We start from the raw sequence: 14,416 nt of genomic DNA on the forward strand, positions 1-14,416 counted from the left end.
GAACCTTAGGTGACGAGATCGTGAATCAACCGCTCGACGACGTAAACGTTGGCTAAATAATAATTAATTATGTTACTATGAAGAATTCCAAGCCACGACCTAAGCAAATATAAATTCGTTATGCAAGTTCATAACTGCATATGTAATAGCGGATCCATTCCTAGAAAGAAAAGGGAATTAATGTTTCTGAAAGAGAAATTACATACCGAAAATACCTCTCGATGTTCTGCACAACCCTGAATCGAAGTATCACGAAAACGGAAATTCGATGGGAGTCAAACGAAGACAGATAACAGAAGGACTGATCGAAAAGAAGAAAAAAATAAAATAAAGGAGGAAGAGGTAAGGGGGGTGGATGAAATAAGTTCAAGGCAGACTTGTGCAGCAGACGCTCCGCCCTGTGCACTTGAAAATCATCTCGTATTTTCCTTTCTCCCAGCAGCTATTTCCGCGGTGGAAGCGCCTGGGTTCGAGAGTAGGTCAGTGGCGGGACGAGAAAGCGGTAAATGCTCCCATGGACTCGAGGCGGGTATAAAACCTGCGATCGGGCGAGGAGCGGCATTAGTGCTTTCAGTGCCGAAGAAACAGTGCGAGCAACAATGCAGACCTACGTGCTTGTGTTATTAGCTGTAGCTGGGATTGGTATGTAACTTCCACACACATTTATCACACACACACATTTACATACCTGCACACGCATAACGAAGAAACATCGACTCATCTCAGTGCATTCTTTACGGAAGGCTTCTTTTCCTTTTCGTTTTTTTCCCATTGTGCTTTTTTGCAAGTGAAGAAAGTTGGACAGGATTAAGGAGATATAGCAACGTGAAATCTAATCGTGTGTGCACTTCGAAACAACACAGGAGTTGGCTGAACGAAAAAAGTGTCTTGGATAAGTGTTTATATTTTCACACTTTTTCTGGATTCAAATGGACTGTTCATGTATTCCGAAAAGAAATAAATGAAGAAGTAAGTGATCTAAAATTATCCAAGTTGAAATTTGTGTCTGAAAGCACATTGAGATTGCGTCGATGTTGTTCGTTAATCATTTACATGAAACACAGTGAAACTATTGTTCACTTAGATAGCATTGTTGACTACATGCAACCTAAAAAATTAACTTGAATTTGTATTTTTCTTATTTCGAGTCACTATTTTGTCACTTATGGCAAATCGCGAAGATGAGGATGAATAGTGAAATTGATTCACAAACAAACATGCCCAAGCCAGAACTCAAACCTGGGACCCTCGGTAGAAATCGTGAGTCCAGCACTTTGCAAACTCGGCCATCTAGCCGACAGTTCCAACTTGCTTTCAAGGTGTCTGCATCGTGTACCTATTCCTTACTTTTCACTTTGCCATAATCTTATATAGGTCTTTTCATAATTTGGACTCATTTGTAAATCAATGTAGATACAAATTATTAGAAAACTAGATTAGTTTCATTTCTATTGCACATATTTCATAAGCGCACTCATTAGTGATTATTCTGGCTTCTAAAATCTCTTTGGACTCATCTTTAGTATCTCACTATCAGTTTTCATCTACGTTAATTGTTCATATCTCTTTTTTACCGCATAAACCTGACTATTACTAGAAATGTGAAAAAGTTAACATTATTTTTATTTTGTATATAATGTGTAATTTTATACAAAGTTATATTACTCTGTCCACTGACATCGACAATTAGACTGTAGACAACTACATACCAGAAAACATACACTGAACAAGAACAATTTCTTTGACGATATTATTATTACACAATAAATATGTACAGTAATTGCAATTTGTACTAAAACGTTATTTATGAAGTGGATCCATCTAAAAATTATTATTGATAAAAAAACATAAATGGGGATCAAAGCTGTGGGATTTAATTCGGAATAGTTCTCACCCAATTTACTAATTAAAGATTTGTGATTACCACTTGATCTCAGATTTATTCATTGCACAAACAGTATATGCTTAAAATGTTTGAGGTTGTAGCTTTCATAACAGTTTAACACATCACCAAACCTTCCATCAAAGTGTAGTGAATTCTCTCAATTACTTTTGCGACACATTTTCAATGATTCTCGTCCTTGAACAAACTAGTTTCTCGTATTAAGAAATAATTATGACTTAGAGTCGTACTAAATTTTGACGAAATGTTGGTTAAATTATATGTAAAGGTTTGTGAAAACTTCCATGTATTTGTTTGCTCCTGTCAAATTTCGCCATACAAACTGAAGCATTATGCATATAGGGTTACTATTATTAACATCACGAATTTATAAACTCGAACTACGAACATCATCACATGTAACGTTATCAAGTATAATCTCTCTCTTTTCTTGCAATACTATTATATGCTCAATTTATGGCCACTTCATTAACTTTTTCGTTAACAGTTTTTCTTAATCCTAATTAACAGATTCGTGTGTGGATGATTCAGAATCTCACTTCTATAGCAGTGTTAAACGCCCTACCTCCAATTATACAATTTTCACGATTGTATGGCATATATAGTATAATTGAAATAGTGCTATTGGAATGAAACAAAGTGAAGAATAGTAGTCGATCACAGAGTACAGAAATTAACTTCTGAAAAAAAAAACCTCGCGCGAGATAATTTTCCTTTCTATCAAGCTTACAATGGACACTTTGGTTCCATAAATACTTATAAAGTATTTTATTCGATTTAATTTCATTACATATTTATGTTAACAATTATCAAGTGCGTAAAAGATCAACAGTGTGTACATGTAGAGGAAATGCCATTTGCACCGATGTCCAACCCGGGCAGTAAATGAGCACGCCACTGGCTACAATAACAATAATTCAGCTTCTATCACATTATAGTTCCTGGTTCGATTCCCGGTTGGTTTGCATTTTACTTTAAACTGTAGATGAAGTCCCGATTAGCGCGTCTGTGTAAAAAGTGGACCTGAAGCAAACGTTGCTCATCATCTTAGTTCGACATCCTCCAAGAAGTGACTGTTCTTCAACTATTTCCCAGAAGCCAGAATGCACTGTGGAATCCACCTCCATGCCCTACATAGCTATGTGAAATTAGCGAAGGCATTGAGGCTATCAATCACGTCAAGATTTGGGTCGCAACATATGCTGCATAGCTAGTTGCACGAGTGATTCTGTTCCACCGCAGCAAGCAGTGCATAGAAAATACATCAATGTAATCGGCTACCATCCTTGACTTGGAGAATCAGCGTTTCTTAAGTGTAACACTGGCAAGACGTGATAAGAATAGTCTTGAAACCGGTCAATTTTGGCTCGGACAGTTAATGGTGATTTGTCTGAGGCCCGAAGGTCGGGTTGTTAAAAACAAGGAGTGGTTTCTTACACAATGCCAGTGTCTGCAACAGACTGCGATATTATGAAGAGAGATGACGCCATTTCAGTACTCTTTCCATAAATTGTGAAGTAATATCTTACCTATGCTACATGTGTCCAAATTCTACATACGTATAATTATATTTGTAAATATATCAATACTTTCCTTAGATTATTCGCATTCAAACATTTGTCTGGTTATACAATCAAGGACACTTCTGGGTTGGAGCGATAGCATTCAAAGCCAATACGAATTTTACAACCCAGAAGTGTCCGTGAATATATACATGTAGTTATGATAATCATATGACGTGTTTAGTGAAGTAACCAGAGTGAATCTATGGCTCACAACTTACTCAGTGGCATTAAGCAATAAGCATATCATATTTTTTCTCTTCACGTTAGACCCTTTATTCATTTTCAAAAGAAGTTAAAAATTTCAATTTCCGCAATCCTTTCAATCTTTAATTTCCAGTCCAAAACTTCCATATATACATTTTTATCTACGTACGTGCCACATACTCTGCCCATGTCGGTGACCCGCTGATTATACATTATGAGTAGCGGAATGTAAATCGTGTACATTTACAGAAATCAAGCTGTAAAAGTTACCGTATCCGGTATGGAATTTACTCATTAATAGGTCGATTATTGTAATGTTGTGGCTGTATGAGAATTGAGGCTATTAACATCAATCAATGCACATTATTACTATTCATAATAGGGCTTTGGTGAGCCAACAACTCTCCAACTGTACCAAGTTTAAAAATAGTAGTTTTTGGTATGGTACAGCTTGTTATGATCAATAACTACCTATCTGTTGAGAAAACTAAATGGCTAATATTAATTTGGTATAATACTAATCCACGTTTGTTAATTAGAAATAAAATTACATTTTACTAAATACCCTGGCCAACAGCTCTTCGGCAGGTCTTGCAAGCGGGCATTCATCGTTCGCGCAACGACTCCCATTTCCGCTAGACTGGCCAAATTTGGCAGAGTTTAAGTCCGATTTATGCTCGGGTAGGTTTAATTGCGGGTGGATCTAGTTTGAATGGAGATCCAAACCAGTGTGCAATTTACCTCCACCGGGAATCGAACTCAGGTCACCATTATTACATGAGACAGTGTTAGCCACGCACCGTGGAGTTCGCCACAGCCAGATTCCCGATCGTCTTCACGATGTTCAGTCACATCTGAATTATTTGGATATCCCACTGAGAAAAAAATGTGGATCCACTCTCGACAGGAACAATCATCAAAGAGTTCGAAGCACTTTACAAAGTGGTTCGGATCCTACTTGAAACTGTAGGCCCAGTCCCGATTACCTTGTCTGAAGATAAAGTGGTCTAAAGACAAACTTTTCCAAAACTTTTGGAATTTAGCTACGGAGAGACATTTTACAATTTAAAACAAAATACAAAACACTTCCACAAATACTTGATAATTTCTATTATTTACATATAATGTACTTGAAGAAGGTTACTACATTAATGGCATCTAATGTCGAATCGAATATAACTTAATTGTAACATAATCTAGTGCAAGATATATATATATATATATATATATATATATATATATATATATATATATATATTAAATAAATCCCAAGAAACGCTAAAATCATAATTGTGTTTGATTATTATTACACTTCACTATTTGGGAGAGGATGACTTTAAGGTTTCTGGCCAATTTTATCACCAATTCATGTCCTTACCATCTCCAACTATAATACTTTAGAGTTTAGCCCTATATCCCGTACTGGCCTTGTGAGTCTGCGTGTATCTATCTGTCGAGTAGCTTCCGTCATTGTCGTCCTCGCGCGACCTTTCATCGTGCCATATTTAACGGTGGGAAATGTCATCATTGCAATGTTTTGAGTTTTGTCTTGTTTTCGTTGCCTTGTCCTAAATTTGATGGACTTGACAATTGCCAGTAACCTTTCTGAAGCCATAATCTTTGGAAAAAACCACCGATTGTGCGATAGATGGTATATCTGGGATTTTGCAGCTTCCATGGATACAATTACTGTCACGAGGTAGGATTTAACCCAACCTTTCCGAAATTGCATCGCAATCGGAAAAAAATTACATCCATTACAACGTATGGTCATGGACACAATACCATATATTATGAATGGCAAACCATCCCGATAGATGTCTTCGTTAAATACCTTAGCAGCACGCTTCATTACAATACACTTTCCATATAACTTTCTAAAAGATCGAGCCTTGTCGTGTGCTAAGTAATACTACCAACTACAAATTTCGGCGGGTACAAAGAACAAACGAACTCTAATTAACAAGCGAGAGTTTCTATTAGGTCAACGTACGGAAACAATGATAATTTGACCTAATAGAAAGGCGTAAATTGACCTGGTCAATCGGCTTGAATTTTTCTGGATGTAGAGACAAATCTGTTCTGTATTCAGCGCGGATCTGGTAGGCACTCTGGATCCACCTGATCAGAATTGTAATGTCGCCCACACTACTCTAGTCTTGTGAATAAATCGGTCTGCCTTCAAGGTATGGGTCACAGCGTATGGGACATGTTCATCAATTCGTATTTTAGAAAAGAAAATAGGAAAAATTATGTCAGATTCCAATAATAATAATTTCCTAACTTTAGCACCGCTAAGTTGTATTTCTTATCTTCTCTAACGGTTATCATTAACTTGCACTAACCATCGATGTTGAATTACAAACTTCTAGCTGTTCTCAAAATAAACCATGTTCTCACGAACATGTAAGGGTTCTTCGATGGAATCATGCAACAATGCAATGGAAGAAATAAGCTTCCTGACACACAAATGTCGAAATAATGTCAACTCTTATGTCATTTACAAGTGTGCTGACTCTTCCTTCACACGAGTTTTTTTTAACAATGTGAAACATCTTGGAGCAATTATTTCGTCACCGTGCGTGTCTTAATTATAGTCATCTGACTGTCATTGTTTTTTCTGACATGTTATCTGGACGTTTATGTACACTCTAGACATATGTTCCGGCAGTTCACAGATTCATTGCAGTTATTTTGAAATAAAACGAGAAAATCTGTGCAGATTTCATCAGTGCAACATGTGATACGTGACTCATGAGAGCATACATGTAGTGGTGAAGCACCACACTTTATGGTATTCGAAACATCTCTTATGTTCGTTAGGTGAGGAAACTTGGAGATGCCTACATGATGATAAAGTTCGGTAGATGTATGTGTAAATATTTTTGCACCTTTTTGTTTCGAAAAAATAGTTTTGTCTTACATTTGTGCAAAAAATTAAGCTTACATGACACAAATGTTGATGCGATAACTTCCACTATATTATGCAAACATAGCACTGTTTTAAAAAATGCAAGCGTGGATAAAGATCTATGAAGATCGCGCGAAATGTTAATGCTGACGACTCCGTGTCTCTTCTTTCGTTTTGCAACATTAAATGTCTAGAAAATATTCATATCTGAGTTCGATTCTCGGAACTGATGATCTCGGAAAATTTCCCATACCCATCCCCTACCCTTCAATGTGTACCTTCATGTCATGGTACAATGCGCAGGAAATTACTTGTCACTGCTCCAATCGTAACTGGCATTTTGAATAAAATATCGCTACACGTGTCAGTTCATACTAGTGGATCCGTCAGAGAAAGCAATGGTCAATGAATGAACCTACTTTTAGGAAGAAAGTAAGGCATTAAATCTATGAGAATAAGCATTGGACACTTATAAAGTAGGCCTTATTACACTCTGACAAGCAGCCGAAACTTCTAAGTCATTTCTTCAGTCATGATACTAACGATAAGCTTTTATCTTCTTCTTTCCCAAACTTCACCACACGTGATAGCATATGACGATCGGTTCTTACATGAAATGATCTATCAGTGAACGAGGCTTGAACAATTCAACTGAGTACAAATAAGGTCACTGCATTAACCCACCATAAAAGGAAAAGGGGTATTTTTATTGTATGTTCACGAAAGATTCAAAAGACGCAATCACAGGGTATTCACTGATGCCTATCAGAGAACAATAGCAGTGATTAGGATCGTGGCAATTTCTTCCTTCAGCAAGACTTTGTTATTGTTGGTAAACAACTCGAGGTCTGCCATTTATTGCCTCGCTGTCTAGTTTGGACAGATTGAAAAGGAAAGTACATGTAAGCCATTTTGAATAAACCATGGGGAATGTTTGATATATACAGCATAAGCAGTCACATCCAATGGAATCTAGAGTCATCTATGAAGCTACTTCGATAGATTAGGAATTGTCTGTCCGTTAGGTGACGCTGTTTTATATACTTAATATAAACATACATTGCATATTTTTCAACCGTCTAATCTAAATATCGATAACTGATAGTAATTAACTGTGACTTTACTTAAAATAAGATGACAAACGCAAACGCAAATAAATTCAACCGACATGTTTAGAAAAACAGACTATGGAAAGAGATAGTCTGCGAAAAGTTGTTCAATATTGTTACCTATGTGTTATTTCTGGTGGTGATTCGTTAAATATGCTTGGATTGGCTATTTTATTCTTGTGCTTCTACAGTACAAAAACGCAACCTTTCCGGAAAATCGTGCATTAAGCATTCATATTTTGTATTGCACTTTGAACTTCGCAGTCGTAACTTCTTTTGTTTCTTCCGTGTTTGCCGTTGCTTCATGTAACCACATTGTTCTCTGCCTCCAGCACATGTGTGTTCCCGATGACAGCCGGTTACCTCAAGAAGTAATGAGCTCTTCGGTCCAAAAAAAGGTCCCTACATGTTGCTCCTTCCAGAAATGGTTATTCATACCAAGAGAAAACAACAGTCGGCAGAGACATATGGATTTCCTGATTGGCCAAAGCATGGATAGTCGGTCGGCTTCAGGAATCTGCGATCTGGCACGTGATCTTTTCGTTTCGGTTACGTCACTGGATCCCAAATACCGCCGCGAAGTCGTGGCTGTTGCTCTTTTTCCTTCCTGGGTTGCACAAGACCGCGATGGGAGAAAGTCAAAAAGTTCCCGTTCGAAGCGGGATTCAGATGTTGTCGGGGACGTAGGCGAGCATTGGTATTCGTCGTGAGTTGCCCGCCACACCTAGAGGAAAGAGCGTGTGCCAGCATTTGGAAGTCGCAGCCTAGCCGACTGCATTCTTCAGAGTCGTGGATCAGAAGAGAGCAGGGTTCTCCTGGTCTTCTGCCTGAGGAAACCCATATTGTATTTTCACTCCTCCAGTTACCGTCACTGGAAAGCAAAATTCGTGCATAGCGGTAATTCTACCGTTGGAAAACTGACTGCGAGAACGGCGTAGACGGGGGAAAAATAAACAAAAAGTTTTCACTTTCGCCCAGTGACCTCGTTTAAGTCTTCTGGCTGACCACATCTGAAAAAAGAGGACAAGTGGCTGTATTTTTTCTCAGTTCTGTTGTACATTGTTACTTCTTTTGTCATTGTCGCTCGTTTCGCTTGTCATGCCACCAAATCCAAATATTTTCTTCAAATTCTTTGACTTCACGGTCTTTTAGCAACTGACATACAGTGTCAAAAAAATGCCCTCTCCCACGAACTATAGAATTACCATGTCCTTTCGAAAAACCTACAATTGCAGCATGAACTTGAATTTAGCACAGTGATATTTGTGTGGTTTAAAAAATGGACAATTACCTGTGCTTGAGGTAAGAGGAGGAAGCTTTAATTAACCACACCCAATTAATTATCCTGTCAAAAGTCACTTATGAATTTAAAGCTATGCACTAGATACATTTCAATGATGCGTTACAACGTTTGCGATAGGTAAAAATAATATGCTAATAAGCCTGTAGAAGGTTATGCAAACACAAATGCTGATTGGAGATAAATAAGAATTATTTAGCCCCATAATTGAACTCGGATCGCACGTATGACTAATGTGGGTATATTTAAAAAATGTAAACATTTACTTCAACAGCAAGCTGCTTGCAAATACCTAAGTCACGAACATAACACTCCGCATGCCATCAAATCGGCAACCAATCGTAAATTACTTGCGCCAAAATGCTCTACCATATATGGTACAGTGTGTAGCGTAAATATTACAAGATATACTTCCATCGTCGCGTTAGTTTATTTAATGTGAAGCTCAAGAATTGAAAAATAAAAGCGTCACCGTAGGCGTAAGTAACCTCTGCTTCACCATCAATATAATTACATGCTTTAAATAACGCATACGCTGTAAGATAAAAAAAGAAACGATTAAAAACAATTTTGGACAATTTGCGTGGTGATATTTCTGCATAACACCGTACGAGCTTACTATGTTACCAATTTGCTAGTTCACCGACCGTCTCACGAACTTTCTACAAATATTTTTGAACCATCAGAATGTAACTAGAACCGAACTAGCTTCTATTGTGTACGAGAATTTTTTAGAAATGCTTAGTACTATAAGACGTACACCGTCACGCAATGCTTGATAAACATAAGCAATGCATTCTTTAGAAGCGAGAAAGCTTTTCTTCTTTTAATTCCGGCAATAAAAATTATGGCGATCCCGTGTACCAGAATGTTGGAATTTAGATATTGCACCTCTAGCTGTAAAAATGGCATTACACCACTTTACCAGTTCGCCATCACAAAGGGATCATGGGAAAAAAAGAAAAAGGCTAGAAAAAGAGGTCGCTGTGAGACAAGGATATCGCATTGTTGAATTACTACCTTGTACAATATTCTGTCACCGTCCTTGGTGTTCTAGAATGACACACTCATGGAGAGACTCGGGTGCACACAAGTAGATTTTTTCTCCTAACCGGAGAAAGTCTTCTTTCTCTATCAGGAGATATTTACGACGGCCTGTTTTGGCTCCATCTGCCTCGCAGGCGATGTCACGGTCGGGAATGAGTTCCCCGCGCTCCTTAATCAGCCAAGGATGAAGGCTACCGTAGTTCGTCGTGCAAGAAATGGATGCCTTTTGAATCGGGAAACCATGCCACATGCAAGAAAAAAGGGTGGTTTCCTTTTTTTCCCCTTCTCTATTACCAACACGGCCATTCACACTCATGCTAAGACGGTGCCATATTCTCCTCAGGCTTTTCGATTTCTTACCACAAACAAACGTGTGCGCAAACTATCATAATTTTAATTTCCTTTTCTACGGTGCGTTCGTTTTAGCTCTGGACCGAGATAGCGCGTGACATGGCGCAGATGCCGGCAATTTCGTCCCGTATCGTCTCGCTTATTTACGCACGTATCTTTAGCTCGACAACAATTATATTTATATTGCATAAAGAGTACTAACCTGTGTTATAAGAGTTGTTCAAAGTTGTTCACGCGCTATCTCGGCCCAGATCCAAAACGAACGCACTGTATGAGAACTGTGTGTTTGCGCAGGACGAAATTATTTCAGGCTCTGATGTAAATGATATCATCTGCTTTGTGTGGAAGTTTTTGTTCAACGTAAACGTATTTTTGTGGTAAACCATATACTATATATGACTTCCTCCACTATTAGAGAGAGAGATACCGGCAATAATTAATAATAATGCAATAACAATTAAATTTGTTATGTACTACTAATGAATACGGACCCATCTCACATTGGATTGCATAAACAAATAATACTTGCATCTCAAATTTTGCTTAAAGGATGTTAACTTTAGAACTGTGTGTACAAAAATAAACATTCAAAAATAAAGTACCCACTTTTACAAATTTTCCAGAAATATTACGCGTTTATGGCTATTCTTAACAAAAATATTACTTGGGAGATATTTATTTATATCACTAGGCATTTTCGTACTTTATATTTCTTGTTAGTTTTATGTTGTTGTTCTACCTTTAGGTGAGACTCAGTGGCGGCGATTTAGGGGGCGTGAGGGGCAATTGCCCCTCACTTCTTGCCTATCTATCAAGAGAACGTAAACTGTCCTTGCCCCGCGTTCCCCCGTTTTGGCACCCAATCGGCGCTACTGATGGTAATGATGAATTAGAAAATATAAAGCATTGGATATCCCTGCCTTTCTAGGATTCGAACTTAGGACCTCTGTGAATAGACACTACTATTAGGTTTATCATGCCACTTTAAAGAAAAATAGAAATGTGAAAAAGGGGTACTGCTAAGGAAACCACCTCTTCGTCCTGATATCTGTCAATATTTTCCCCAATCCGAATACTATTGGAGAGAAACATAGACATACACTGATGTATATTTCGAGTCGATATCACGTTGTTATTGCTAACGATTGTAATTTATAGCTTCAGTTTACCCGTAGTTGATTATTGGCTACCTAATGCTCATGTCTGTAGCCTCACAACATTTCGGAAAACAATGATAAAAATAAACATACCTAAATAAAAACAGGCCCTCTATACTTTCGGGTAAATAATATAAAGGAATTTATATTCTTTTAAAATTTGCTAAGTACTTTCTAAAACACGTTCTCTTCTGTACCAGACACGGAGAACAAGGCATGTTGTAACTGATGTTTTTTATGATTCTTGAATACGCAAGAAACTTGCGCTTTACTAGGTGGTGTTAGGCACTGTGTGAATCCAATCCAAACCGAATACGGGAAAACAGTAAACAATTTAGAAGTTCCCATGTTCTTTGTTTACGGATAAAAAATGTAACAACGGAGGGATTTTAAAATAGCTTATGTTACATCTCTGAAATGAATGAATACTTCTTAACTATTATTTTGTGTGTACTTATTGACGATGTTTCAATATAATGGGACGTAGGTAACATCCACTTAAACATGGAGTTCTTCAAGGCATGGATGAACTCACCGATTATACTTGTTTCAACATATACTTATAGCAAAATAAAATCAAGAAATATAAGTAGAACTTCAGAATAAGAGTTTGGAAAACGTGAATCCAAATCGGTATCTGAATTATCTCCATTAATATATCATTTAAAAACTACCATAAGACTACTCCTGTTGTAAATTAGACTAGCACATACTAATACAATACTAACATGTAGAGAAAATATTATCAAAAAAAGTAAATTATACGTTACTTTTTCACCCACCAAACATAAGGAGAAAATTTCAAAATTCAAAATTTCGTCTATAACTTTGAAGTGTGGTTAAGATCTGATATACCTTTGGAGCTTTTTTGTAAAACCACAGTTACACCCAACTCTGCGAGTTTTAAAACCTGACGTCCAGCTCATATAACACCAATTAATCAAAATATAAGTAGTATGACCAATATGTATGGGAATTTTAGCGTGTGTTTCAATTATTCCATAGTAACGATAAATTATACGTAATGGTACATAACGTATTTTCGATAATGAACCGCGGCAATATGTAGGAGGAACTTCACATTGAATGCCATTTCTTGCGGAATACTCTACTATCCGAAAATAATTGCATAATCATTACTGGAGTGGTTAGCACATCGTGCTACGATGCCAGCAGTCCCTTGTTCGTATTCCGGCCTGGGCATGGGTGTTTGTGAGTGTCCATTAATCAATTTCATCATATCATCACTCATCCCCATCTTCGCAAATTAGCCAAAAAGTGGCACAAAAGGCGAAGGAAAATAAAGCAAATCAATCATAATAATAAGGGCCTTTAGATAGCGCAGTGGTAGCGTCGTCGCCTTGTAATTAAGGGGTCCCGGGTTCGATACCCAGTGGAGGCACATAGTGGTTCGGATCCCACTTTAAACTGTAAGTCCAGTCCCTATTAGTCATACTGTGCATAAACTGGACTTAAAACACCAAATCAATCAATCAATAATCATTACTATAATTTACACACAGAGATTCTAATGAAACTGGGAATGAAATTTACTCCTAGGAAAGCAAATTACATCTGCAAGAATTCGTTCAAGGAAGCATGTAATTAAAACTTAAATACATAAAAGATTCTTCAACTACGTCATAAGTATTATACGCAATGACTTTAAGGTGTGCAAGATGTGTAATTGTCACTAACTTTAGAAAGTGATTTCAAAATTCTGATAACACTCATGCATTATTTAACAAGGGAGGGAGTATATGGATAATTTCGCCTGAGGTACTTGCTCTTAATCTACTCATGAGGCCAAGGTTTCTAGCGAGGAAGGTAAATGTCACAATGGCTACCTACAAGCCTCGATTAACATATCTATGATTGCCGTCACACCTTCAAAATCAGAACCGTGATTCCAATCTAAATTCAAGTTCCACTCGAACAGTAACAGGAGAGTCTTTGATCATGGAGTTATTGAAGCTTATCAAGCACTTCATGTCTCGTCTGCAAATATTTCATTCTTAATCGTTTTGTTTCTCCGTGTCGACTCTCAAGTTCTCTCACTTTTGTCAGCTCTCTGGTTTGTGCTAGGCGTGGCTTGGGTCGAAGTACCATATCTGGGTCAGGCCTTCCCATTCCGTACTACCAACTCGTTGCAGAGTAGGCGAAATCCAACCACATGAGCCCCACAGGACAGGAATTGGCTTTTTTTTCCTCGTCGTCCCTTCGGCCAGAAACTATCGAGGAGAGAAAGTGTCTAAGCATTGCTTCACGGGAATTAACATATCAGAAGCAGAAGCGACAAGTTTGGGTATTTATTTTGCGTAGTTTCCTTAGAGCATGCCCGTTTGGCGACCAGTACGGGCATTAGTTTCAATCTAGGAAGCCGCACGCGTTAACAAATCTTTATTGCACTTTCTGCTGCCCAAATCACGCACCTACCTACCAGGATCCACATTCCAGTACTAGCTGTAGCCGAGTAGCTTCCTGCTGTTTTCAAAGTTGTTGATTTAACCTGTTTCGGTCTGTCTAAAGTCAACATCGGGGCACATCCACGTCGCATAAGAAATAACAACGGAACAGGAAGTGTGTGGCACGCACAGTCAGCAAATGGAAACGTATTAGGTTCTTACAACCGATCGCTTTCACTTTTGTTCAACATCTTCGAGTAGTTCACGAAAGGAATTTCCTGATCTGTTATCTTGACCTGCGAGTTACAAATGCGTTCATCACTTGAACTAATTGTTCCAATGAAATTATCACGCAAAATTAGACAGCTCCTGGAATATCTTGCGCAATTCATGTCAAGGTGGACCGGTTGTAGATCTGATTAGATGTATTTTCATCGCAGTTTCTGGGTTCGTGCCAAGTTTTG

At 37.9% G+C, this 14,416-nt stretch overlaps 1 protein-coding gene across 3 annotated transcripts in view; it reads left to right on the forward strand.

Annotated features, from left to right (window-relative positions):
* Nucleotides 1–489: 489 nt before the first annotated feature.
* The window catches only part of Gasp (Chitin binding Peritrophin-A domain-containing protein Gasp), a 28,910-nt gene continuing 14,983 nt past the window's right edge, over nt 490–14,416 (forward strand). For all 3 annotated transcript variants that reach the window (XM_083135645.1, XM_083135647.1, XM_083135646.1), the window contains exon 1: nt 490–642. In XM_083135645.1, coding sequence (XP_082991771.1) covers nt 507–642 — 136 coding nt within the window. In that variant the 5' untranslated portion in view covers nt 490–506. The remainder of the gene's footprint in view (nt 643–14,416) is intronic.

Source organism: Lepisma saccharinum, chromosome 14 (genome assembly GCF_977018435.1).
Source record: "Lepisma saccharinum chromosome 14, izLepSacc3.1, whole genome shotgun sequence".
NCBI lineage: Eukaryota > Metazoa > Arthropoda > Insecta > Zygentoma > Lepismatidae > Lepisma > Lepisma saccharinum.